The sequence below is a fragment of the Gymnogyps californianus genome, chromosome 18, assembly GCF_018139145.2.
Source record: "Gymnogyps californianus isolate 813 chromosome 18, ASM1813914v2, whole genome shotgun sequence".
NCBI classification, from domain to species: Eukaryota; Metazoa; Chordata; class Aves; order Accipitriformes; family Cathartidae; genus Gymnogyps; species Gymnogyps californianus.
The window spans coordinates 5,573,064-5,600,456 of record NC_059488.1 but is presented as its reverse complement, the minus strand read 5'-3'; the positions used below and the strand labels follow the sequence as shown (position 1 = coordinate 5,600,456).

General features: G+C 46.7%; 1 protein-coding gene across 1 annotated transcript in view; it reads right to left on the bottom strand.

The window, feature by feature from the left end:
- COL27A1 (collagen type XXVII alpha 1 chain) overlaps positions 1–27,393 on the bottom strand; it is a 212,037-nt gene that overhangs the window by 63,621 nt on the left and 121,023 nt on the right. Inside the window, 11 exon segments of the mRNA XM_050907800.1 lie at positions 457–510; positions 7,974–8,018; positions 9,484–9,537; positions 10,887–10,931; positions 12,887–12,940; positions 13,250–13,303; positions 15,368–15,421; positions 15,570–15,623; positions 16,351–16,404; positions 24,246–24,290; positions 24,692–24,745. Of these exon segments, the coding sequence (XP_050763757.1) occupies positions 457–510; positions 7,974–8,018; positions 9,484–9,537; positions 10,887–10,931; positions 12,887–12,940; positions 13,250–13,303; positions 15,368–15,421; positions 15,570–15,623; positions 16,351–16,404; positions 24,246–24,290; positions 24,692–24,745 (567 nt within the window).

Below are 27,393 nucleotides of genomic sequence, written 5' to 3'. Positions count from 1 at the left end.
CGCCCGTTCAACGCAGGCTCAGCCCTGGTCCTGTGCGACCCCATTGGCAACTCGGCACGGGCTTGTGAGCACATCTCTGCACAAATCTGTCTGTAACCTAAACTCCTCAGACTCCTCCCTTGACCAGGAACACAGGGCTGATGGGTCCCTCATTCCCAGAAAAAACAGAACTGACTGTTAAATACAAGCTTTCTGGCAGATTGTGAATGAATAAAGCTTAAATTTGCAGAGAATATCTGACAGCATCTCCTTGGAGGGCAAGCGGATGTTAACTCCTAAATGCGAAGTGGATGATTTTTGCCTGGCCCAAGACTAGCTCAGACACCCTGGACGTGCTGCATTCCCAGCTGGGTGTTGCACTGACATGACAACTCAAATCTCCACAATATTCCTCCCGCCCCACTCTCCCTCACCCTGCAAAAGTTCTAACAACCGATTTGTTGCAAGCAATCTTACCTTTTCTCCCACTATTCCAGGCTCCCCTACGGGACCAATGAAACCCATTAGACCCTGAGGAAATAGAAAAGCACAATTAATTTTCACTTTCATTTGCTGAAAAAGTAAACAGTTTCTTTGGTCCACCTTGCTGGTTGAAGTAGCACAGCATCCCTCGTATGCTGCTCAGTAATTCCTACTGGCTACCAGAGCGGACAGAGTTGCTCCCGGCCATGGGAACATCTAACTCCACAGCTGGTTCTGCTTTAGGCGCCAGCTGGAACAGCAGCACTAGGATCTGCAAGAGCCACAACACACAGTATAGGGGATGAGTCAAGCACGTTTCGTAGAAAGGCCGAGTCCATAGCGTGGCTTTGTTTTGCAAGCATTTCCCAAAACGTCAGCACAGCTTTCCCAAGAGCATCGACAGCGGGAGCTCCTGGGTTGCACAGAGTCTAAGAGTTGCCATCATTTTAACTGCTGTACTGGGTAGACTTCCTCTGGGCTAATCTGAGCTGCCTCAAACCCTTGTGCAAACTAATTTTGCCCTGGATAGTGTCACGCTGTTGGGATGTCAGCAGGAAATAAAGGTCTGAGGACACAGCCAGAGGGGCCAGCAGGGCAGCCGATCTATCACACTACTCAGAAACTAGCTTGGAAAAAAAACCCCAGTCTTAAGCTCAGGATTTGTCAGGATTTAACGTTTGGGATAACGAAGAAACAAATAGAACTGCTTTTAATTAGGAAGATGGAAACAGATGCAATCTCAAGCTAAGATCCCTGAGAATTAAAATACAGCAGTCTCCCTACAAACTTCAGCGGGTTTCTGGCTCTAGAGATGCAAGGGACCGTCCTCTCTGCCATAGTAGGTGCTCTCTCTGTCACTGCATGATTCTCATGGCCTTGTCCCTCGTCCCAGCAAGGGTCATTGGGAGATAGATATCTATATTTAGTTCCTCCAATGAGTCTGTAACTAAAGGGATTCATCTCCTGTTGAAACACTTCATAACCTGCCCACAGTTGGCATGGATGGTGTCAAAGGAAGCCATGCCCCAGCTTGTTTGATTTTAGGCAACAGCCTGACTGGTACTGGGAGGTGGCTGCTGAGCAAGTCAGAGACAGGAGATGGATTCTCCAGTGGTATCACCCTACTCTTCCTCTTTTTTAGAATAATTAGAGGTCTTCATAATAAATTGTAAAGTCTATACAAATGCATCTCACCTTTTCACTTTAACATCAAGGTTTTCAAATGACACACTCAAGAAAACATTCAGCATGAACAAACACAACGGGAAAAAAGCTACACTAGCAAGGCAACTTCTGGAGTGTGGTCTCAAAAGGGAGAGCTTTTCACCCTGCTATCTCCGTTCTAGGGGAACGGCAAGAAAAGAAGCAAAAGTTTCCTCTCTGTACTCCTGCTTCATTGCTTTTTCCGTTCCCAGGTGGCCTGACATGCTGTTCGCAGAGGAGCTCTCTGCAGTCTGTGCATCACTGTGGTTCTGTTTACATTTGTGCATTGACAGCATAAAGTGATACCACCCAGCTACAGAGGAGCATCCAGCACTGACAGAGCAGCCTACTCACAGGTTGTGCAACTCCTCCTCCCACCAAAAGCCTCTCTCTCTCCATGAAGTTACGCTCACGACGTAAAGCTGTAGCACAAAATAACCAGCCTTGCTGCTATTCCCGTATGTGTGAGGCTCAGCAGACCCATTCAGAGATGTAAAACAGAACGTGGGTCACTCTCCAATGACTTTTAGAGGGAACAGCTTCTGATGATGACTCCAAACACCGAGAGACTTCATGCACTAACATTCCTCAAATGGTGAAATTAAATGCCATCCTTTGAACATCACTGGAGACAGGAGCTCCTCAATAAGGCATGCTGATGGGCTCAACAAAAGCATCTGTCACTTGGTCGCTCAGCTGGCTTCACCTCTTGCAGGGAGCAGCCACACACTCTCCGCTCCGAGTGGCCCTTGTCACACTCTGGCATGGGAGCAACATCCAGGTGAAAAGAGTTTGGAAAAAACTCCTGAGAGAAGGCAAGGAGCTCAGCGGGTATGTCAGAGCCTGGAGTTAGACACTTGCATTAGAAATTTATCCAGAGATGATGTCCCGGGAAACCAGCATGCCACTGTGCCATGATGGAAATATCGATTAACCACAGAGGACAGCTACTACCAGCCAAGCTCTACTATCCCATCAGGGGCTTGATGTCACCAACCCTTCTGACATCAGCACTGAAATGGTCTTTGCTGTGTCCGAAGCTGAAGCAGTCCCAGTGCACAAGCGTGCCATTGCGGCCAGGCTGCACGGACAAGACACGTGGGAGCAAAGCAGCGCTGGACTCGGCAGCAGATTGCCCAACGCAGGAACCAAAGGGAGAGCAGGCAAATTTGCAATATCTGCATACGCAAGGTTGCCACTGGGTGGCATTGCTGAAGGCTGCTGAATCAATTATCCTTTCAATTAGACACAAGTGCAGATACATAACTGATAACTGTATCCAGTTACTGAAGCTTTCCAATAGCCCAGGGCCACGAAGGCGGCAAATGTTAAGGCAGAAGAGAGAATGGCAAAGCAATGAGATGAAACAAGGAAATGCATTGCTAGGCAAAAATAAGATAATAAAGCAAGAAAGAATAAATCTGTTCCTTCATTTCCAGTTTCTCAGAAAAACTGCAGAACTCTCTCTCTCCCTGGGAAGATGCTCTCTTTAAGATATTTCTGGGTTACTTAGGTCAGTCCCTGGCAGAAGAAGAGAGTTCTCTGCTCTTGCAGCAAATGTTGTTACCATTCAGAACAAGACTGTTTCAAAAACACTTCTGAGGGGCATTGCATATCCAAACTCAGGCTTGAAGGCTAATCTGCTGATACGCTGTCCACAGCAGCATCAGCTCCCACCCTAAAAAGTCTCTAAGGAATCTGGGTCACGAAGCGAGATATACTGGTTGTGCTTCCCAGCCAACCTTGTGGTGCTCTACAGATGGTTTGCAGAGCACGGATTGCAGCATGCCAAGCAGCCCACAAACCCAATGCCCTCCTGAGACCCCTCTCGCTGTCACAGACGTGCCGTTTGCTACCACAGCTTGTGCAGAAACCTGCCGGCGCTGCCAACGCAAGCCGGGTAGAGGCAAACAGTGCACCTGCTGCACGGGTGAACGTCAGGATGGAAAGGGAGTGCAGCCAAAATTTCTGGCCTGGTTTTCATTCCAAAACCAGGGACAATTCTGTCTGCGCTGCTACATCATGTTTCTGCTCAAGGGAAGATGTCACTGCTCCCTGCGTACCCAGCAAGAGGAGCATCCCATGGCATGACCGTGATAGAACAGGGACTGAAGTGAGATGGCAGAGCAGGGACCCTGTGACATGGCCAGGCTTCCAGCACAGCAGCTCTGTAGTGTTTGCAGCCAATACTGTCTGCTCTGGGCTAAATTAACCAACATTGCTGTGTCTGCAAGCAGACACAAATCGAGATAGATATGTCTAGGCAAAATAAATCTCAGCAAATTATTGGGAGTATACGAAACAACTGGGGGAGATTGGGTAATGATATACTTCATCAGCCAAAATGGGACAGACACTAAAGGGAACACAAGCAGCAAAAGATTTAGGTTTTAAGAACCAGAAAAGCCACTGGTAGCAAATATTAAATCAAAGCAGACATGAATTGTGGCCATTACACTAAAATGGCTGCGGCATAACATATTTTTCCCAGGTTCCCAGGGTTGAAAAGAAGCCCTGCATCAAACACGACTCCAGGCAGTGTGTGTAATGATGCACGTGAAGTCCCAGCAGCGGTGGCTGCCCGGATAAAGGCCCACAGTATACAGGAAAGAATGTAAAACATTTATATTAGACAGGGAGTTCAGCATGTTGCTCATGATTCAGTCTGCTGTATTCTCCAGCCAAGGGCATGGCGGAGAAGGGATGGAGATTGTTAAAAAGTTGCTGGGGGCTTGGGGGGAAGGAAAGGGGGGGAACTGGCGGGTTGTAATTCCTAACTCCTGTCTGGCTTTCCCCATTTATTGTCCAACCCTGTCATAATTAAGCCCCCCCTCTTGGCTGCATCAACAGAGAGCAAGTCAGCAATGAAGCCTTGCATAAATCATAGCCCATTTGAGAGAAACAACCGAAAGGCAAGCCCAGCGTGAGCAGGGTCTCCCAGGGACGGGACCGCCAGTCGCTCCCAGCAGGAACCGATCATGGCCTTTCTGTTTTACTGGTTCGCTAGAACTCAAAACAAAACAAACCAGGGACAAAGGACGGGAGGGAGTAAATGTACAATCCTCCCATTCAGATGAAAGAAAGGGAAAGTAAAACAGTAAATATCACAGTTTAAGGGAGGACGCTCTGACCCGCAAAGAAAAGCCATGTGGTTTAACTCTCTGTGCACCGGGCTCAGCTGTACCCTGGGGCCGCGTTGGGTTCCCATTGCCCTCTGGGGAGCGATGGAAGGAAAGGTGGAGACACACTGACAGAAACACCTTGTCAGACCAAAGAGGCTGCATACACTAACGGTGCCCGTGAATCCCTGCATGAGAGCTGTGCAGCTCAGAAAGATGCTCTAGAGGGGAAGGCAAACGCATTGGGAAAGGTGCTGCTCTAAGACGTGGGAAACACCGGTGCAATTCCCTGCTCGGTTCTCGGTGACCCATTTGACCTTGGTCAAGTCAATCCATATCTCTGCATGTCAGACCCCACCTGCAAAACTGACATTACAGCACATCCCTCCCTTGTAAGAGCACTGCAAGGAAAATACATTAAGGAGATAACCGATGGCGCTGGTTTCCTTTGACAAATTATTTTAGAATAATATCTGATATTGGGACAACACGCTTCTCCCTCGAAGGAAGAGACACCCCCAAGGGGTCATGGAGTGATCGCCGTTCCCAGCATGGTGTGGTGGGTCCGTGGCTGACCCTAACATTGCCACGTGAGTGAGCAGGGCTGTCGCTTCTTGTACGGGAGGAGGGATTCAAAAAGCTGTTCCTGCTATGACAGGACCTGCCCATTCCCATTAAGGACGTAGGTCAACTGTAGCCTCTTTCAGCTGGCACAACTCTTCATTGATAGTTTCAGTCTCTAGTACAGAGCAGGCGGGGTCCATGAGCTTGCGGCACCCTTCCCCAGTTTGCTATCCTGTCTGGTGCAGGGTGTTGCTTCTCCTGCAGGGCTGTCTGACCTTCAACATGGACATTTCGGTGACATCCTCCTGCTCTGCATTCCCAGCTCTGGAACAGGAAGGCTGGTGGCCTGGGCCAGAGGCCCCATATTCTTCTTCATATTCTTCTGCCTCCATCTACTGGCAAGGAAGGGTTAAATCACACATTTCCAGGGTACAGGGGAGCCCAGCAGCTGGACTCCTTCCAGCATATGAAGACAACAAGCATCTTATGAATGAACTTCCCGAGTCAGTGTTCTTGCAATGGAAAAACAACGCATCAGGGACTGCCCTGTGGCTTAAAACCTCATTTTTCCAATGAGAGCTCAAGTGTCACTGGAAACCTTACAGAAACTCCCATGTTTGCCTAAACAGATGTCCCTAAGAAAGGGAAGAGAGCTCCAACGAGATGGATGGCTGACCTTTTCTCATGCTGTTATGCTGAGGGTTTCCACTCAGAGGGAACCCATATGGAGGGCAGAGCAGCAAGTTTGAAAAGTTTGACCACTCTTATTGTGCCCATGGAATACAAAACATCAAGGCCTCCACAAGAGAAAACAGGGGTGAGGTGAAGGTGCCTTTTAGTGCCAAGTGACCTGGATAGCCCAACCTCTCAGAGCTCTGCAAAAAACCAACCCAGCCCCAACACCAAATGCTGAAGCTTAGGTGGAGGCAGGAATGAAAACCCAACGCTCCACCATTGTTCAGCAAAGGTGCGATGGGAAAGGAGGTTATTTCTCACTAATCTGGTGCGACGTTTTTGTTCTAATGACTTGACTGGTATGGAAATGGAGATTGTTTCTGGGTGATATTTCTAGACAGAGATTAATTGACTAAGAATAATACAGCCAGCTTTCATACCACTGCGCTGGTTTCAGTGTCAGCGGAGGCCAGCTGTGTTTTCTTTTTGGTGAACAGTGCCTACAGTTTTCATCCAAGGTCAGTCCTGAGGGATGTTAAAGACTAATAATCCTAATGATGCTTTGTCCTGCAAGGACAACATCTTGTTAAGGATCTCAAAGCACTTCTAAACATTCATTTTTAACTGTAATACAACAGCATCCACAGGTGCCACCTGAGAACAGGAGGCACTGTGCTAAGCACTGTTCAGAGCTGTCTCATGCCTTCCACGGAAGGGAAAACTGAGGCACAGAGCACTGGAAAGTGTTGCCTGAGATCGTACAGAATCTGATAAAGCTGCAACTAGAACTCAGATGTGTGGAACAACTTTGCTTCTTCAGTTGTTGCTCTTCACGGAGTAAATTATTAACCATAATATAGAAACGTCTCTAATTTCCAATAGAAATAACTATCCTTGACATATACTGAGACTCATCAAATTGCTGGTACTGAAAAGGATCCACCTTGGTTTTTTGGACTTGCTTGGTCACAAACCCATTGAAGAAGTGACCCCCCAGCTGTTGCATACAGGGGAAGGAAGAGCCAGAGAGGCTGACAAGCTAAACCAAACCAAACTTGTTGACCATCCGGCAGGGAAAGTGTTGGGAAGGACCGCTGTGTGGAGAAGCAACACCCTCTTTGCCAGGGCCAGCTGCTGCAGCCAGCTCGGTGTGGTCATGTAGGAACACACAGAACATGTTGGAGGCTCCATGGCTGCAATTTCAGGGTTGGTGGTGGACAAGTTGGTTGGTTTCAATCACAGGGACGTGGGAACAATTGTTTCTTTTTCCTTGATGCCTGTGGTCCCCCTGAAGCCTACAGGGATGATGCATATCCCCTGCTACCCCAGCAGAACGTTCTCTCTTGTGGTACAGCGAAATGCAGCTCAGTGCCTCTCTTCCCCAGGGTCTCGTTTCTTCAGCTGCTATCTCCTCTGCTCCCCAAAAAATCCAGTAGGAGTCAAAGCAGCACAGCACCCAAAGCAGAGGATCCTACCCTTAAAACCTACATAGGCAAAGCCTGGAAATTGCCTTTTAGGGAAAAGAGGAATTCACAGAAATTCACAATCTCTTTCCTGACCATAGTTTTGCCTCCTTGAGGAGCACAGCCAGCCGTATGTGCTGTACGGCCGCCAGTACGTGCTGTACGGCCGCCAGTATGTGCTGTACGGCCGCCAGTACGTGCTGTACGGCCGCCAGTACTGACAGCACATCCACCTGAACTGTGACTTTATCAGAGCTCTCTGCCTATGGAAAAACCTCCAGTTTGAAACAGACACCACGGTCACCGTCAGTGCTGTTCACCAAAAGCTTCAGCCAGACTAAGAGCACCCCAGATGCAGCACCAGGACTACATACAGGTTTGAGGTGGCCAGAGGCCCCCGGCCACGGTCCTCTGCCTGCACTCTGGTCATCTGGGAGACATCGTACATAGGAGATCGTCAAACAGACGAGGAAAACAAAGAGTTTACCTGCTCACCAACTTTCCCTGGTCGGCCACGGTCCCCTGGCTCACCCTGCAGGACAAGGAGAGACAAGGCACACAGGTTACCTGGTGCTCCCAGTCAGACCCTGAGTACAACATGCTGCTTTGTACACCCATGAGTTGGGCTGCTGTGTGTGAATCGTGGAAAATCTGCAAGAAACAACATCTTACAAAACCAACTGTGACTTGAATGATAATCCAAAGCAGGAAACAGCTGACACAAACATGGAGCAAACGCTTGCTGTTCTGGAGTGAAATGCCCCAAAAGCAGCTGGTCCTGCTGTGGTAAAATTAACCTTCACAAAACCAAACTCAGACGTTGAAACATAAGCTGTCTACTTTCCTGTAGCATAGCCTAGTCCTGGTCACTTTATCCCCAAGTTTAATAAGGCGTGAGTTCTCATCAGGGATGTTCCTGAAGTTGGGGTGTTTCTGACCCATAACATTTCAATCTGAAAGACTAAGTAAAACAGACAGATGAAGACAGAAACACATCAGCAGCAGGAAGAGAGTAGGAAAGGACCCTGATTAACCAAAGGATTTGAGGAGCGTCTAGGGAAAGCAAGAGTGCAGACACCATGGGGAGGTGTAGTTCTTGAATGACAGAGGAGAAGGCATCCAAGAAAATTCACCTGCTAGTGGAAGTGTCACAAGAATAAAAGACAACCCAAATATTCCCAGGCAATGCTGCACCCTGATTCTGCTCTTGCAAAATCTCAAACACAGGCACATTACTGTCACATGGAGCATCCACATGAAAACCACAGAAAGAACCTACATGAGATAAATCACAGCGCAGGATGAGAGAAATTCAGAGAATGAGAAAAATGAGGGGTGAAGAGAAAAGCAGGAGGAGGAGGAGAATTTTAAACCCACCAGGGACAAGGGCAGCCGCGGCAGCACTCGAAGGCCGGCGGAGTGCCCCTGGACAGGCCATCCAGAGGCCAGACTCACCGCTAACCAGTATTGTCTCTGGGTGATGGCAGCTGTATTTTCTCAGTAGGCAGATACTCCAGATGTGCTGCCAGACCACATTTTTGCTATTTACTGTTTGAAGAGGTTGTTTTTGTTGGGTTTTCTCTTTCCTTTTGAGTGTGGGTTTGTGGAGCGGACTGCCCTGGGATGGCTCCTGCTGCTAATTAGGCAGCAAAGATAGGAATGATGTGCATTGTTTTAGAACAAAAACGTGGAGAAGCAATGGAAAATAAGATGAGATGATGGAGGGGGGAGTTGCTAATATCAAAGGAGATACACACTTGTTTATAATAAAGTACATGGCTTAAAAAATGCACCATCTTTCTTTTTGCTGAAGAAACCAAGCAGAAGTCGAGACCCCAAAATTCAGAGAAAAAGAGAAATCCTCAGTTCCCCTTGTCCTCTCTGGAATAAATACCCTAGGCTTGGAGAGCATGGTAAAGTTGAGAAAAGATATTTCCCTCTTCCCTTCCTCCCTTCCACTCACTGCTTCCCTGATCATGAAGAAATTCTTTCCTCACCTTTGGACCATCGGGACCAGGTCTTCCTGGAAATCCCTTCCGGCCCGATCGACCCTGAAATACATGGAAAAAACAATAAACATAAAAAGCTTGCAGCTGCCCTTGGTCACAGCAGCGTGTCTGTGAACCTATATGGTGCAGCTTACCAGCAACGCTCCCTGTGAATTCAGGGTGCTAGAGCTGTAGCAGCCTTTACTGAGGCCAAGGCAACACAAGAGGAAAGCACTGTGTCTTGAGTGACACCAGGTTTGATCCATGGGGAATGTGCCTAGACAGCTACTCCAAGGTTCAGCCCATTTCTGACCCTCCAGCTCGATTCCATTACTTAAACATCACCTCAGAAACATAATGCATGGACTATAATCAACCAAGCCAAGGGCTTTGTTGCTGGCTTTTAGTTTATTATGTGCCACATTCAGCTGGATTTATTCTACTTCCTGCAGTTTTCTTGTAGCAATGCCAGCAAGGACACCAGCAGTCTGAGCATTCAAAATGGTACTTTCCTAGTATTAGCAGGGACTTGGCCATGTAATTGTCTTATGGGCTCCATCCCTGGCATCCAGAGAGGATTTGGGAGTAGGGCTGTCCCTGTAGTGGGGGAAGCCAGGCTGACATTCACAGCTACAGCTCAGAAAAGCAGAAATAAACCCGCAGACCAAAAGGTTCATGTTGAGCCTTCCCTTTGGCTAGAAGAACACTTATGGTGCTGTCCCAGGCACTGGAGAAACTGGGTTTATTATGCTGCTCCAGAAAGGAATAAAAGTGTCTGCCAGAACAATGGAGGAAATGCAAGATAAAACATTTATTTTCTGATCCACCTAGAAGCTCCAGCACAGTTACCAATTTTCAAGATATTTTACTATCCTGCGATGACAATTATGTGCATAACCATTACAAAATCCTGAGCTGGTAAGCTCACAGATATGATAATATTCTTTTTGCTTCTTCTAACTGTGTTTCTGTGATACATCACTGTGTTCAGAGAGGTGTAGAGGTCAAAAAGGACTCTCACTGTCGAGTCTTTTTTCTTGCTTTTCCCTCTGCTCATTGAAAAATACTACAAATCAAGGAAGAAACATCAGGGCTGGTTACAGAGATGGTTTCCAGTCAACATACTTTATTGTGAGGATGAACTATTTAAACGTTAGAGGGTTTTTCAAGGTCTGAGACTTTAAGCAAGTCATAAAATTAGAGTCCGACTCAACAGCCTGTGCAAGACACTTGCTTGACTTTTCAGCCATCCTGGATCAAGCAGTTGGACCAAGCCCTGGACAAGACAATATTTTTCAGAAGGGCAGATCACTCCCCAAACCAGGAGGTTTGAAGCTTTATGTTAATTTAACTACAATTCCATTGCAAGATCAACAGAGCTGGTAGTAACTGAGTAAATGACTGAAACCTACCTCTGGACCAGGGACTCCTGGTGGTCCTAAGGGTCCTTCATCTCCCTGAGGTGAAAAGAAATTAAAATAAAAGGCAAAGTAGTGACAAAATTTGGACTCACCATGCAGCAAGAATGAAAGGTCTGCAGTATGAGCAGCAGTTAAACACAGGCTGTGTGCTCAGCTGTCACATTTTAACAACTGAGTCCTTCTGAATCTTAGAGCAGGCAGCTCAGCATCTCTGAGGTTTCTCATCTCCCTTCCCCATCTCAGGAAAAAAAAAAAAAAAAAATCTAAAGTCCTGCCAGTAAAGGCCATCCAAAATTTGACCAAAGTCAATGCCAGTTGATTGGGCCTATCATGGGCTGGGTTTGGCCCATAGGGCACCCTGGACATGCTCACATGACTCTGCTTCATTTGATTTGGCAGGGATACGAATGCTGTAGAGCTCTCTATACTCTTTTTCTTTCTTTCTTTCTTTTTTTTTTGCCCCACAAAAAGGGCGTTGCAAAATTTCCCACAGAACCATTTGGCAACCGTATGAAGGTTTCCCTTTTGCTTTCAAATGGGACTACACATGCTGCAGGATGGAGCTATCTCAAAATCTCACACAGCAATTGGACTCGGTCCTCTCCCTTGGCTCTACACCAATTTCTAATGTGATAGGATCAGATCTACAGTTTCTAAGAGACCTTCAATTAAGCTTCACAAAAATTATCTCAAGTGTCTAAAACCAACTGCCAAGAGAGAAAGCGCCCTTGGCAGCCACAGTTCTCGCTGTTCTCATTTAGGTGGTCAGCCGTGGTAATGAAGTGGCACGAGCTGGCGGCCTGAAGATGGGACTGGAAGTCAGGAACCCAGCTCAATGGGCTCTGACAAACCACCCACAATATGCCACATTTCTAAAGAAGATATAATCCACAGCCTTGACCTACTGCCTCGGTTAACAGCAGCGGTAAAGGCACAGTGGTGTGGTCTGGTGCACATTCAAAGTCCTTCCGCACAGCTTATGTCAAACTCCATGTCCATGTCTTCAGTCTTACTTTTACACTCACTAACTAGAGTAAATTGAAGGCAGCTTGGTCATGCCTGCCTGAACCTGGAATGCAGGGCTTCGATTCCCTTTGTAAATTGCCTAGAATATTTTTTTTTTTCCTATCTCAGTGCAAATAAATGAGCTAATTTGCATTAATCCCATTTAGAGATCAAGCAAAAGAGTTCCCAGAAAAAGTTAAGAATTATTAGTGCTATTAGAACGAGCTCCTGCCCATGCGTGCACTGAGTATTATTTGCACAATGTCTCATGACTCTGGACAAACAGCTTACACTGGCCTAAACGAGAAGAAACCACACTGAAGTCACTGGAGTTACAATAGGATAACCAGAGGGCTCTCAGGCCTTCTCTGCTGCTGCTATAAAGTGTTTGCAGCTCCAGGACAATTAAATCAATGACAGTTGTCCCTGCTTAGTGACTGCGAGTGGAATGAAGCTTCAAGTTTTCATGTGAAGAGATAAGTGAAAGCTGCAAGCTCTGAGATGCTGGGGCAAATGAATCTTTGCAGAACAGCAATTTCAATTTATGTACTCTTTTTAGAAAAGGATATTGCTCTGTGTGAGAGAGTGGAGTCTGCAGGTCTCACAGTTGAAAGAAAACACACTTAAAAGGAGCAGAAAGCACACGTCAGGTCAGGGCCTGCCTGTGCAAGGGGATGTGCAGGGAAAAGGGCATCAACACCCGTTGTGGGTGGGTGTGGGTGTGCGGGAACAGACTTTAAAAGAAAAGCCAATGCAGAGTTCAGTGTCAGCAGATGCCAGCAGTGACTGGAAGCAAAGATCACAGGACTGCAGCTTAGGGGAAGCTCCTCTTCTGCGGGTCTCTGATCACTGAATATAAGCATCTGCTTCCAGATTCAGAGGGACTGGAGGATTTCAAGTCGCAGGCACCATTTCGGCATGCATTAATCTTCAAAATTCAACATTATTCTTTAAATCCAATCTGCTTTTGGTCTGAGGACACTCACCTCTTGTCCAGGCAGTCCTCTCGGCCCAGGTAAACCTCGTGCTCCTGGCTTTCCCTGAGAAAGAGCCAAAGGAAAAGATACTCAGAAAATAGAAACATAAGCTCAGAAGGGCAATTAAAATGAGAAAGTCTCTTTCACAGCCACGGGACATCATCCAATGTCAATTTTGTTACAGAAAAAAAAAATTGAAAAAAGAAAACCCTGCACTTGGAGGGACCTCAAGCCAAACAGACCAAGCTGAAACGCTGGCCAGGACAATCTTTAGGAATCTCCAGGGCTTTCTTTCTCCCCCCCCTTCCCACTACTTTGTTTTCCCTGGCTGCTTCCCACCCCACACAGAGCTTCAATCTCTGCTGCACTCACCTTCAGGCCTTCAGGACCATTTTCTCCTGGTGGGCCAATGTCACCTGGGAAGCCCTGAAGAAAATGAGAAATAGTCAGGGTGCATAGGTGGACTTTCGCAGCCAGCTTCAGAGGACAGCCTCGATGAGAGTTTTAATTAAACACTAAGGAGCGAGACATTTGTTATGTGCTGGCAGTGTCCGTGCGCGGACCACCGCATGGCTTCTAGGGGGAATGAAACAAGACAGTGGGAGCGGCGCTATCGGTTTGATTCAAGAGCAGCCTTTCCCAGCAGTTCCCTTTAGGTCCATCTTCTTAGCAGATTTATTGCTGTGAGGGCCTCCCTGTCATCACACAGCTAAAAATGGCAATTTGGGTTTTAATTAATCTTTATGAGTCAGCGCATAATCTCACTGCTCTGAGAAATGATCTGCACGCCTCAGCGACAAAGGGAAGCAGGCGAGGAATTAGGAAAGGTGCTGACATGCTCATTAGCTGCTGCCTTCAGCCAGGCAGCGACTCCCTTCCACCCACCAGCCCTTCCCTGAGGAAACAAAGGAATCTGTGGTTATTTCCAATAGCAACAAAGAGGAACGATTGCTAAGTGGCAGCACTCAACCGAGAGCCCTTCCAGACCCAGCAGAATACCAGAACACTGATGAAGGGAAAACAGACCATCAGTTGTGCTGGAAGTGGCTCCCTAGCATCTTACAGACGTTGTCTGGTTGCTTATGAAGGAGAAAAATGACAATGTGCTGGGGGAAGCTGATCCTGCATTTCAGGTATCACTGTGACAATTTTTTTGGTAAGGGCAGTAAGAGTCTTTTTCTACTTGAAATGGTATTTTGTGGGGGAAAAACTGAAAAAACCCTCCACGATATCTATGACAAAAAGTGTAAGGAAAAACCAGGAAACCATGAGAGGCAGAATGGGTCATGAACCCATCTTGATCCTCCCTACCTCATCATCACTCATGTACCATCATACCCTAGCAGAGAAGTGAAGCCCTAGGCTGAAAAGAGGAGGGCAGGTGGAAAGTGAGATGCAAGATTCAAGAAATGAGTGTTCTGCCCTGCAGAAGCAGCTGAAGAACGAAAAGAGCCAGAGAACCACATGGTGAGTAGAAAGACCAGTGTCCACAGAGACTGGCCGGTGGCTGGGAGACGGTCTGGGGCTCTATTCCAGTGCATCGCTGGCTTTTCTCACATCTTTTGGAAGCTCCCTTTACTTTTCTAGGCTTAAGATCTTCCCTCTGCAAAACGATAGGATGTTCTGCTTTGCAGTGAGTGTCTGCAAAGGTGTTAAAAAAAAAAAAAAAAAAAAAGGAAAGATGGGGAGAGGTGATAGGTTGTGACATGCTGTTTGCCAGGTTAGAGACAACCTTTGGGGACTGACCGTTCTGAACAAGAGTGGAACAAGCTGTTACGTATAGGACTTGCATGGGAAGATCGGGAAGCAAAAGGCTTGGAATGGAAGCTGGAGATCAGGAAATCTGAGTGCAGGGTGGTCAGAGGACACAAGATGGACAGTTTGCCCCATCTCCCAGTTTGAACAAAAGTGGACCTCAATTCGTTAAATAACAGTAAATCCTACAGCACAGCAAAGCTCTTCCTGCCTCGGCATTTCTGGAGCCCTGGTGGGCCGTTGTCCTAAAGCAACCCATCTGCCCGTTGTTAGCAAAGGCACTGACCCCAGAACACACCAGTTTTGGGTTGGTAAATGTATCAGAGCTCAGGTGCCATGGTGAGCAGTAGCAGCTGTCCCCTCCCTCCGTCAGGCTGGGTGCCCACGTGGGAGGCGGCGTTCGGCTCTTGCTTTCCGTATGAATTAGCAACAGCTATATGCATATATGCCTCCTAATCAAAACCCTATGTGGGCCTGTCTGTGCACAGCTCAAGAGCTAAAAACCTCCAGTGGGGAAAGGAGACAGGCATGTCTAACAGTCTCTTAAATGCCACATGAGTGTTTATCAGAGAGCTGATTCTCAGTGGGGTGGCAAGCTGTAGACACTGAATAACTACTGCTGCAGAGGCAAAACAAGATGGGAGAGAGGTGTTACCGTGTGGGCTTGCTAAAGAAAGGATGCCACAGAAGTTACCAAACAAAGGGAAGATGTGAGAAGGAGGTGGTGGGACGTACCTCAGGGCCAGGTGGTCCTGGAAACCCGACTGGACCTTTGTCACCGACTTTTCCCTGCAGAATTCAGAAAAACATGGAGAAAAGTGAGCTGGCTCCTGGCTTTCCTGTTTAGAATAGCACACCCCTGCCAAGCTGTCTTTCCAGCTGGGCACTGAACTTTTAGCAAGGGAGATTAGGAAGCAGAGGATGCTTGGTTACTTACCAGGGGGCCTGCTTTCCCTCGTGCCCCAGGGACCCCAGGCAAACCCTGGCTGCCCTGAGAGAGACAGACACATTTTTTCAAAAAACACAATGAAGCGTCAAAAAAATACCAATTCCTCAGGCTCCAGCTCCTCTGCAGCAGAGAGAGGAGCACTTTCTAAGGGCTGAACTCAGCCCCGCAAGGAGCTGGGACAGTTGCGCTAATGTCAGTGAGATGTTTCTGCTAAAGCCGAGGCTGAATTTAGCCCCGAAGAACACATGAGCTGTTGCAGTCAGTTGTGGCTCAGAGCCATGTAGGCCCCACTGCAGTGCTAAGTACAGCATTAGTCAGCTGAAGTCAGTATCATATTGTGGTCACAGGGGAGAAGTCATTTGCTTAGAAGTTATGCACGGCGTTAAGTGCTTCACTGGGTCAGGGTTTAAGTTGCTGCACCGAGCAGACAAAACCTCCGAGTCTGCAGCCGCTGGACCACACACATTCACACCCATCCCCATCAATCCCATCCCATCACTTCCAATTTCTGCATGAAGATATGGCCCCTTTTATAGAAAGCCCCCAGTAGAACTGCTTTTATTACGAGTAACAACAAAACCCATACATTGACGTGAATTTTAGAAAGGCGCAGTGTACCCCAAATGAGAACTATCCGAGCAGGGGAACCTGACAGCAGGATGCAGCTAGTTCCAGCTCCTCGTGGCTTAAGATGAGCTGAGAAAGCTGGTGGCCACACGTACTACTATGTAAGGGAAAAAAAAATGACGGAGGAAAGAAAAACAATTACCTTGTCTCCTTGGAAGCCGATATCTCCTGGAACACCTGCTCCTCCCTGATCACCCTGGATACACATCACCAGAGAGTTACAATAGGCAACAGCAATGGCCAAAACACCCAGGTAGATGCTAGACGGTGCATTGTACAGCAAAAGTCTCATTACTAGCTCCATTCAAAACTGAACTGCTGGCAAACCGTAGATCATATTAACTGTAACAACAATCCTGAACGAAGTATGTATTTCCCAATGTTGATTCTAAAGTGGGGAATGAAACTGCAGGAGAGAGAAAAATATGAATTCCCAAGCATTGTGTTTCTATAGAAGCTGCAAGAAGAGAGACTACATTCCTCTGGCTAACAGCAACCGTGAAGGTGGTGAAGTGTTAAAATTCAGCTGAACAGGGGAGCTAGTTTAGTTTTCAATGAATGGATCTTTTCTCTCATAAGGCTCTACAGAAAAGAAAACAATACTCGGGGTTTCTGTGAGCGTAACCTAGTGCTGGCATCAAAGATCAATCTCTTCCATAAGAAAACAAGAGTAAACTTCTAGTAACGCTTTAGTACCATCTCACTGCGAATATCTAGGCTGAGATTCCTCCTGGGGAGGGGTAGGCTGGTGTTCATTGGGATGGGGATCCCATCTTTGAGCACACCATCATTGACAATATTTCCTAACCAAGCTATCTTTCTTTCACCTCTTTGGACCATCATAACGGATTCTGACTCCCTGGGTAGAAAATAAGTATCCCTGAAGGTTTTCTTAGGAGCAGTGGGCTATCTTGCATTGCCTCTTAGCCCTGCTGTGAGCAGACTGTTGGACAAGATGACCTCCTGATGTCCCTTCCAACCTCATTTATTTAGTGATTTCCTTAAACAAACGATGAGTCAATGATGGGGCAGAGAAAGGAAAATTCTACTTGGGAAGTCAAAGGAGGAATGACTATAAAAACTTGGTACAATGACAAGACGGAACAGAAATAACTGTTAGAGGAACTCTGTCCCATGCACAGCGCACGCCTCTAGACTTGGCTTCCTACTAAGGGAGCAGGCCATACAAGAGCAGAGAGCTATATGCTTAAACGTATTCCACATGGAAGACATATGGACTCCTGTGACAGTGCCAAAGTCTACAAAGAGACGACAGAGGAAGTCTCCTTCTACTCAAGCAAAAACCACCCACTTGTTATCAGAGAGCTGAAATAATTCTAACTACTTCAGTAACATGCAGGGGATAATGAGATTGTTGATGGTTAAGGCCTGAGTTGGGAAAGACTTTTTGGAGACAACTTTTTCAGAAGAAAAATAATTAAGAACTATGCAGATTCAATGATGGAAACATTTCACGGATTCATGCTAAATTTGCTTAAATGTTTTGGTAAATGTTCCCAGAACATTTCACTGAACCATCTTCAAAACAAATCTTTTAGATATCAAAATTGAAATGTTGCTCTTAAAAAAAGTTAAATTAATTTTACTCATTTGGTTTTTAACCTAAAATATTTTGAGTCAAATAACCAATATTTTGATTAATCTAAACTATTTTCCATCTATTCTTTTTTTTTTTTTTTGCAATTCAAGCAAATGGAAACAATCAGCTATTTACACAGCTTCAGTTCTGATGAAACCCAAGTAGTAGCTACAATAGAGACGGCAAAAAAACCTACTGTATGACCAAGTTCATTTCCAGCCATTGCCAGATTTCTCTCATCTTCTCTGAATTTTCTACTTATTTTATCTAGCTCAAGGCTTAAAACACTGACATCTACTTTAATTCTGGCTGCTGCCAGAAGACAGCAGGAAAATAGTTTTTCTTGAAAGTGAGAGGTTTGCTCTGAAAACTCCTTGTCTTTATCACCTATGCTGAGGGTCAAAAAAAAAAATAATTTTTTTTTTTATTAAGCAGCAGTTTTCTGTCTGGACAGTATAAGGGGCCACTGCAATACTGTTTTGGAAGGAATGCTTGGACACTAAGAAATGACTACTATAAGAAGAGTTTCCTGAGCATAGTAAAAGGCAGGAACAAACCTTTATCGCTGACCTTTAAGCAAAGCGGGATAGCGACTGCATGACAGAGAAAACAGTTTTCAAACAACTCTGAGAAATGGGCATTAGAGAGGGTAAGAAGGAAGCAGGAAAGATGAAATGCATCTCTTCTCTTTAGCTGGGCTCCACACAAGATGTTCACATGCTATTGCAATAGCACAGCAAAATATCACGGCATGAACGATCCATCTGCAATGGCCATTAGTATCTTAAACCAAACCTGAGGACCAAGGCATCCCCTTACACCTGCCTTGAGCACAGTAAATCTGAAACTGAGATTCAGGGTGTGTATCCTTAATGTGAGGGAAAAAAATAAGGAGGAAAGAGGTCAGGCATGTTTATTACTAAAAAAAAGGATGCCGAGATGACGAAAAGGGGCTGCAAGCACTTTGCTCACAGGGAGGAAGAGGAATGTACAATCTGAAATTACAAAGAGGCTCTCCCCATGGGATATTGCCTATGTTTCATGTTTCACCTATAAAAAGAAATGCAGCTTAAGACTCTGAGGCCTGCCTTAATGCCACACCGTGCAGGAGGGAAGCGACAGATTTGCAAGTGCGAGGCGTGTTTGCTGTCTGTAGGACTCGGAGGAGGTCACTGTGCGAAAAACTGATTTTGCTCTCGATTGGACATCTCTTTTCCCAAGACTTTCTGCTTAGCAATACAAGGGGAGCTAACACTGCAAAACTAGAGGTATTTTACTGAGCCACATCCTTCACAAGTTACAGATGTCCTGATTCATAAAACTCCTTTATGTGAACAAGTAGCTAGGATTTCCTCCACTTCCTCCACCTTTCCTCTGCACTCATCACGTCACGAGGTCTTCTCAAGACCACTCTATTTCAGGGTTATACAGTAATTCCACTTCTCCCTGTAAGAGCAGATGCAACCCTCTGCCCCCTCTCCTTGCCTCCATGAAAACACATAAATGGAAACAGAAGGATGACCCATTTTGTGGGAAAACTGAAGCTGTAAAAATATCATTAAATTCTGTGATACCAAGCTTTTATGGGGGATGCAGAAGGGGTTGGCTAGCATTGGTGTGCTCTGTACTTGCCTGTCTAGCTGCTACATACAAAGATGTGATTTCTGCAGGAGGAGTGGGATGTTGCCCCTTATTCTAGTTCATGCCTGGCCTCCACCATGTGATGCATGCATTTGGGATTAATGAGCTGCGCTTTGTAAAATATTAAACAAGGCAACATAGGAAAAAGTCCAAAAACCAGTGAAAAACACCCTCTCATGGAAAGGGAAAACCCTCTCAGTGTTGAGGCAGGTTCGTCCTCCTGTCATGGCAAAGGGGAATGGTAGCAGTGTTTCTGAAAAATGCAGCGTTGCAGTGAGGACCTTCTCCCAGGCGGATCGAGGTGGCAGCCTCAGTTCCCTGCCTGCTGCCCACACGCACCATCCAGCCACCCTGTCATCATGCTTAGGTTTTACCGGCGTCTGATCTGACTGCTGGTGAGTGAAGAGAGTTTTCCTCAGCTACAAAAAGACAAACCTGTACAAGGCCACATGCTTGGATACAACCAAGACAGATGGGTTTAACAGGAGATTGCAGACATCTAATTAAATCTTCATCAACACAGCCTCAGAAAGGCACTGTGAACTGCAGCCTGGAGCTGAGGGGGCAGGCCAGGCGTGAGCGGTATGGGTTGTGCTCCAGGTACCCTGTGACACCGGCACCTATGGCTGCTTCCGCAGCCCTGCGGGGTCCCAGGGGAGTAACGCAGGGCACAGCACGGGCAGCTCCACGTGGACGTGCAGAAGAGGCCAAGTTCTGTAGAACTACAACCGTGCCTTGCCAGGGAGGACGTGGGACACTCGAAATCCCTATTCCCCCTCAAACCTGGGCTAGTCTGTGAGTGGCAGCAGACGGAAGGTGTGAGGCCACCAAGGCTGCTCTCATCTGCCATGAATTACTAATTACGAAAGGTTACTGATTACTGTCAGCACGGAGCAGTGAGGTTTGCCGCTCTCCGCCCCTGCTGACCCAGCATTTCAGATGCTGCCAAATTTCTAGGGCTTTTCTTTTTTTCCTTTTCAATATGAAGTTTAACTCTATGTTTACCAGCTTTCTGAAAACCACAGTGGAGGAGAAGAGGGGAGAGCCAATACATTTATCTCCCCTCCCCTCTGGCCACGTAATGGGAGACTACTGCACTTCTCCTGCAAGAATCCCTCACATCCCTGTGGGAAAAGCCTCTGTTTCTAAATAGGCTTATTAGAAACTGCTTTCCAGAGAATCCATCTTCATACAAGATTCAGCCTTCGGTAGGCCGAGACTTTCTGGTGTAAGGTGTTGATTTGCTGCTGGAATGGGTATATTTAGTAAGTCTGACAGCTACTGTTGGCTGAGCCTGGGCATCATCTGTGCTTGCTAGTACCTGGATTCATTCATCTTCCACATTCAACACACTTAGCATATGGCTCAGGTCTTTCAGAGATGGACTAGCCATTTGAGGTGCCTACTTACAGTCTCAGGAAAGATGCTTGGACAGTTGGCAGATGGCAGCTCAACCCCCATGGAAAATCACGCGTCTTCAACTGATTTCTGAAACCTGTTCACAAGCTGGGGTGTAAACAGGACGCCCGGGCTCTAGCACAGCTTTCTACTGTATGGGCTGTGCATCAGCTCTGTATGGTATGGTGCCAGCCCTTCCTTCTCCTGCAGCATTCCTGGTGAACACACTGCAGGAAAGCAGCCCCAGCTTGGAAGTCTGAAATAATTTGCTCTTCAAAGGGAACTCGGGGACCCCATATGTTCATAGAGTGCTACAGTGGGATGGGTGTGCTTGAGCCACACCAATGTGCAGGGAAAAGGCTGCTGCATGGTGGCTGGACTGTCATCCCCACCAGTTAGCTAAGTTCACCCTTGTAATTGCATCTTCAACATCCAGCAGAGAGGGGAACTCTATTACTTGGGAGGTGACCAAGCTGTGAATAAGGATCTCTGCAGAGGCAGATTGCATACAACCGCGGTCTGGAAATGTTTCAAGAATAGCAATAGGCAAACGTTCAGATCGACAGACGTAGAGAATAAATACAAGATTCAAGGAGGCTGCTTATGTTTCTGGTCATAGCAGTAAGGCAGTTTTGTCTGAAGATGATGACGGAGGGTTATAATGAAATCAAAATCTAATGGACAGAAAAAGAATAGCAGGCAACCAGAGAAAGCCTTTAAATAAGATGTCACAGACTAAAAATAGCAACAGCAGCAGAAACTAACAGTGACACGACTGGTGAGAGATTACAGAGGGGAGCCTCCAACACCTCTGCTCTCGGCAGGGTCCTTCCTGTGACCCAAGCCCAACCAGGCACTAAGTGAACACAGAGATCCTGCCTCTAACTTTCCTATATGTAGGATTTCCATAAGTCATATTTCTAAGACTAACTTCAATTAAAAAGCACGTGGCAAAAACAAGGGAGGCAAAGAAAGATTTGTGACGCAGCTTCTTAATAAAGGCTGAGATAGAAAACATTTTTGTTGAAACAAGGCAGGTGGCAAAATGAAAGATGATCCCAGCAAGGAGAAGGTCCAAGAGGCCAGGGTGTACTTCCCACCTCTAGCAACCTCCTCCTCGGTCACTTCTGTGACTCAGAAGCCCTCACATAACATGAAGGGCATAAGTGTCCCTTCCTTCTACCACACGTGCATTTAGACCACAAGCTCTTCGAAGGCTGAGTTTTTCCCCTTGCTACAAACTGAGCAGAAGTAGCAAGACAAGACATCATTTAAATTTCTTAGTAGTACCAGGACATAAACAATTAAAACACAAACGTAAACAAGCTGTAAGAAGGGATGAGTGTTTTTGCTCATGATGCCCAAATCGAAGTGAGAGAAAATAAAAAGGCTTAAAGGTGCTATTCACTAAAGAAATGTGGGAGTGAGTAAATGAATGCAACAGCCTTTTGATCAGTTGGAGAAGGGATGTATTATAAACTGGGCCAACTAGCTGAACAGCAAGACGAACAAATCAGAAAACCAAATAACTGAAAAAACCACAAAGCTAGTTCAGGCCAAATCCTCCCCCAAATGTAAGGAGAGCTGATGAACTTTGTCTATACTCATGCAAACAAGTGCAGCAAACTTGGATGCTTTGGCAAAAACCTGCAATGCCAGAGCTGCGTGCCTTCACCTGAGCAGATGAGACGTCAATGCCTAAGTAGGTCTGCCTTTGCTTTACCTTGTATTTCCCAGCCCTTTGGCTGTTGGACTGCTGGAAAGGATACGCACAAGCTGTTTGGAAGCTCTCTCTGACCCTGAAATCGTCATTGGTCTGATCTGAGTGTTCGACAGCACCCAGGATATTAGAACTAAAGTCAACTCATGAGGGACAGAGGAGGCTTGAGTAGGAGGGATGGTTTGTCAGTCTTGGATTAGGAAAGGGCTGTAACGAAAGCCAGTAAGGAAGTCTGTCCTGTCCAAGGAAAATGCAGTGGGAGAGGTAGCTAGGGAGGGAAAGAAAAGGTTTCCTGCACCTCAGGAGAGAGGCTGCAAGACTGAGCATGGGAGTATTGGGGGAGGCTGGATAATTCTGCACATGGGAGTATTGTAAGGATAACTCTAGGGAAGAGCTGCAAACCATTTGGTTACTGTGATAGCAGCGGCTGGAGAAATACTGGGGATAAACAGAGCAGTCTGTGTAAAGTGATGGAGACTGTAATGTCCAGGAAGGTTAATTTTGCTAAACAATGATTTAAACGTTAGCGATACTTATGATATTCAACCGTCTATTCCAAGGAGCAGACAGAAGTGTCTGTGGGCTCTAGGAATTGGTGTTGAGTCATGAAACCAGCTATAACGTCTTAAGCTTGTCCTAAAGAAAAAGTCCTTCTCTTGTCCTGTCCTTCATCTCTACAAAAGTGAAAAGGCAGTACAGGGGAGAAATGGAAACTACAGACACAGGAGCCCTGGCAAAGAGAGCCGCTGTAATATAAGTGGAATCAACTGGCTTGACGCTACTTCCCCCATGTACAGTTTTGGGCTGCTAAATCATTCTCTAAAAGCAAACATCTAACGAGAATAAAACGTCAGACAGGAGGAGGAGAATACACTTAATGGTCATTTTCCATTGCTCTCCTGAGCAATCAGAGCCAACAATAAATGATTGCACCTCCCACTCTTTCAGACTAAATAAATCCTACAGTTGAGCATCTGTAGGAGGATGGTTCTCATGACAGTGAGACATTTACACACACAGCTTCATGCTGATTTAGCTCAAGCTGCATGTTTTTGTGCCAGCAGCACTAAATCATTGCAATCAATGCCCTCTCCTTTTTTCTTTTTCTAAAGTGATTTATATCAGTTTGGCATAAGGCAATTTCCTCTTGGCAGGAAGCTGAACCGAGGTGAGCCTCAGCGAACAGGAGGAGAGGTACCTAACACAGAACAGTTTTTCCTGGGGTTCCAGCTGGTTTGCTTGATCCAGTGAGCTGTGCTGCTTTGTCACATCGTGTGGTTCCCCCAAATGCATTAATGCAAACCCACTGTCAGTGTTGTTAGGTCTTCATCCTCCTCCCCGTCCCATCATGTAACCAATATAAAAACATAAAAGCCCAGTGAAACACCAGATAATCTTACAGTTACTGTCATCATCAGTGGGAGACAGAAGCTCCAAAGAGGATCTGAGCATAACTGATCTATACTAGAACTCCATGGAAAAGGGGATGGGGCAGATATCATAAAAGAAAGAAAAATCAAAACTGGAATGTCAAGAAAGGAGGGAGGGTGGGAGGATGGGGGCAAAGAGAGAGCCAGAGTAGAACCAGTACCATGGTGCTGAATAAGAAAGAGAAGCTAGAAAGGGGATTTCACATGCAAAATTAAAACACAGTGCAATAAGGGAGTATTCAGATCACCTTATCACCTTTCAGTCCATGTTCTCCAGGGTTTCCCATCAGCCCCTGAAACAAAAGAAAGTTCAGAGTGAGACTGTGAAGACTTGCTCAGGTCTATGACATTGATGTCCCTGATGGGGCTGGTGGCTCAGACCCACAGCACTGGCCTGGCACAGCCCCAAGGCCAAATGCCAGGCTGCTCCCAAAGCGTGCTCCGTCACACATTCTTTAAACACCCTTCACGGGCTGGAGGCACGCAGGGAAAATGCCCCAGGATTCTCCATTGACTTACACCTACTGCAGACCACCAGTGAGATGTTATGTTCAACAGTCCTGTGCCTGGGTCAAGCATTGCTGCTGCCCATCCTTTCTCTCAGGACAGTCACCATTGCCCAAGGGAGGAACAGAATAATCTTCAGCCTTGCTGTGGAGGTACAAGAGCTCACACAGCTCAGTTATTCTCTCACCTTTAAGCCTTTTGGTCCTGGATAGCCTATCGGTCCAACAGAGCCCATGTCACCCTAGTAAGAGAAAGAAAATTACCAAAGTCATTAGGTGCAAAACCAACAGATAGCTGTATGTGGTGTGAAATTCCTCTCCTGTCTGGTCTCTCAGTATCCCTGAGGAATCGCACCACTGACTTCAGCAGAAGCAGCAGCCTGGCATGATTCAAGAGACTTTTAATGTGTAGACAGCCTCTAAGTAAAAGAAGCACAGGGTGTCTGCCTCGCAGGCACGTGAGGGAAGAAGAGCAGCTCCTATTTGCATCCTGCTCTCACCACAAAGAAGACACCCCAAAGCGCCTTGACACTAACCACCGGAGATGTGAGCCGTCCCCCACGATCAGCTCACCTGGCCCCACCGTGCTGCTGCTCCTGTGCGTGGCCACGGCAATGGGGCAGAACGTGCTGGATGTCTGGAGAATGTGTGAGCATCCTGCTCCTGCACCACAGGAGATATGTGTGTTGGGGAGTGTGGTCAGACTCCAAAACGAGGAGCCTGGGGTCCTGGATCCACTTAAAAAATAGGTAAGGAATTCAGGCTAGTAAATTAATGGCAAAATAATGGAAAATTAATTAAGAAACCACTTTGAAGTCTGCAACTGTGGTAGGATCTGAGAAAATTTTTTTGCATGTTCTTCCTAACTTTTGAATGGATTAATTTCCCTCTTTCTCTCTTCCACTATTTGAAAAATTTAAATATTGAGCTGGTTTAAGACAATCCTGGAGTGTATTTATTCTTGGTGAAGTTACTCATGTTCTCAGAAAGAATCTACCACAGTATTTCTGAGTTCTCTGGAGAGAGCCTGAGGGTGTGTTAAAAAGGACACAGACCCAAACAGCAAAAAAGGCAATAGTCAGGAAATTTGGGTCACTACCGAGCTCTGATATTTAAAAGTGATATGGGGAGGAGAGAGGAGAAACAGGAGGTAAGGACAGACGTGTCTCATCAGTGTGGCCATCCTGCTGCAGCGAGAAGTCAGCATGGCATCGTGTACTGGGACTTCTAGGAGAAACTGCAGCACAGGAGGACACCGGAGCTCACGGTTGCTGCGTGTACCTGCGCGTGCATGCACACAAGAAAGCCTTCAGTGGCCGGCATTTAAACAGGCTTTGACTGCTTTCTGCCCATGAAGAGAGTCAGTGATACAGTGCACCAGCCTTGCCTGCAACGTGTAAATAAACAGGGAAGGCTCTGCTGAAGGAGCGCTTCTCTGGTTGGCAGTCTTGGGCCCGCAGCCACGCTGGGAGCGCTGGGCTGCAGCCGCCTGAACAGATGCCCTTTTCATACCTCCCAGCATAAAGGCTTCTTGTAGAAACGTGTTTACTTAAAGCTTTGCCCATACCGTTAATTAGGAGAGCAAGAGGCTTTAGTTACATCTAATTCTGCTCTTCAGCCTCTCTTAAACAGCGAACCCAAACACCTGCAGGGTGCGTGGAGGCAGCCGGGAACCCGGCCGGTCCCCTGGGGGTGCCTGTAGCTGGGAAGGAAGGAAGCGACTGACCGGGGGCCAGCCCGGAGCAAACACCCAGCTGCCTTCTCCATGCCCTGTGGTGTGAGCCCCGTGCTGCAGACCCCAGGGAAGGCGGCTCGTGCTGTCCCACAGAGAGGAGAAGGCAGGATGGATGTGCTCCCTTCTCCCCAGGAGGATGGAGGAGGTCACTCTTAGATCAATCCCACTAGAGATGCTTCAGCATCCTGAATTCAGGAGTTACATACTACCCTGGGACACAAGATCTGACTCATTTTGACCTGAATCTCAGTTTGAAGTTTTTAACTGCTCAGAGTGGTACCAACAGACTAACTAGGAAAGACAGCAGCTGATTGCTACTGCTGCAGCAAGTGATTCCTGAAAAAACAGCATTGCAAAGGACCAACTTTCTGCCTTAACAGTAAAGCTAAAAAGCAGCTCACAACAGGAATGATGACTTCTTCGTCTGGATGGGAAGGGAGAAGAAATATTTAAAGTTTAAGACAGACCATGCTTAGCAGCAAAAGGAGAACTGCTGGGTTTGCCCTTTTCCCGCAAAAACATTAGAACTTGGGGTGTCAGTAGAGACCAATGTAACAGATCAAGACAGAGAAGGTGACAGACTCCAGATATCTGGCGATGGAGCTGAATCCTGGTCTAGGACATGCAAGGCTAGATCTTGGGGCCAGTCAGGGAAAAAAACCAGTTTCGTTGTACCTTACATAGAATTTGATGCCATTTGTGTAGCTGCAGCCAATGTGGGACAAAAACATCACTATCACAAAGGCAGGTTAGAAACCACACACTGTCTGTCCTCATTTCAGATCGGCTCCAGGCAAAACCTGTCCTTCCTGGCCCCGCAATCTATCCCAAGTACATAACGGCATGGCAGTGGCTGGGCCAGCTAGGAGGGGAGGACAGGCAGCCTCCCGACTCCATCATCTCTGGAAGGATCTTAACTACATTTACCATGTCTGACCTTTCACTTTCTAACAAATATCTGTGAGATAATAGCAACCAGGTTAAGATAAACCTTTCCAAAAGTTAGGAGAAATGTGATCCAATTTGGACAATACCTTCAATCGTATTCTTTTAAATAGCAATCTTTCTCTTACAGCTCTTTACCAGGAGCACATCCTTTCTGGTGCTATGGCTGAAGCACCCACTTTCATCTCCACTATCAAGGGGAAACACAGA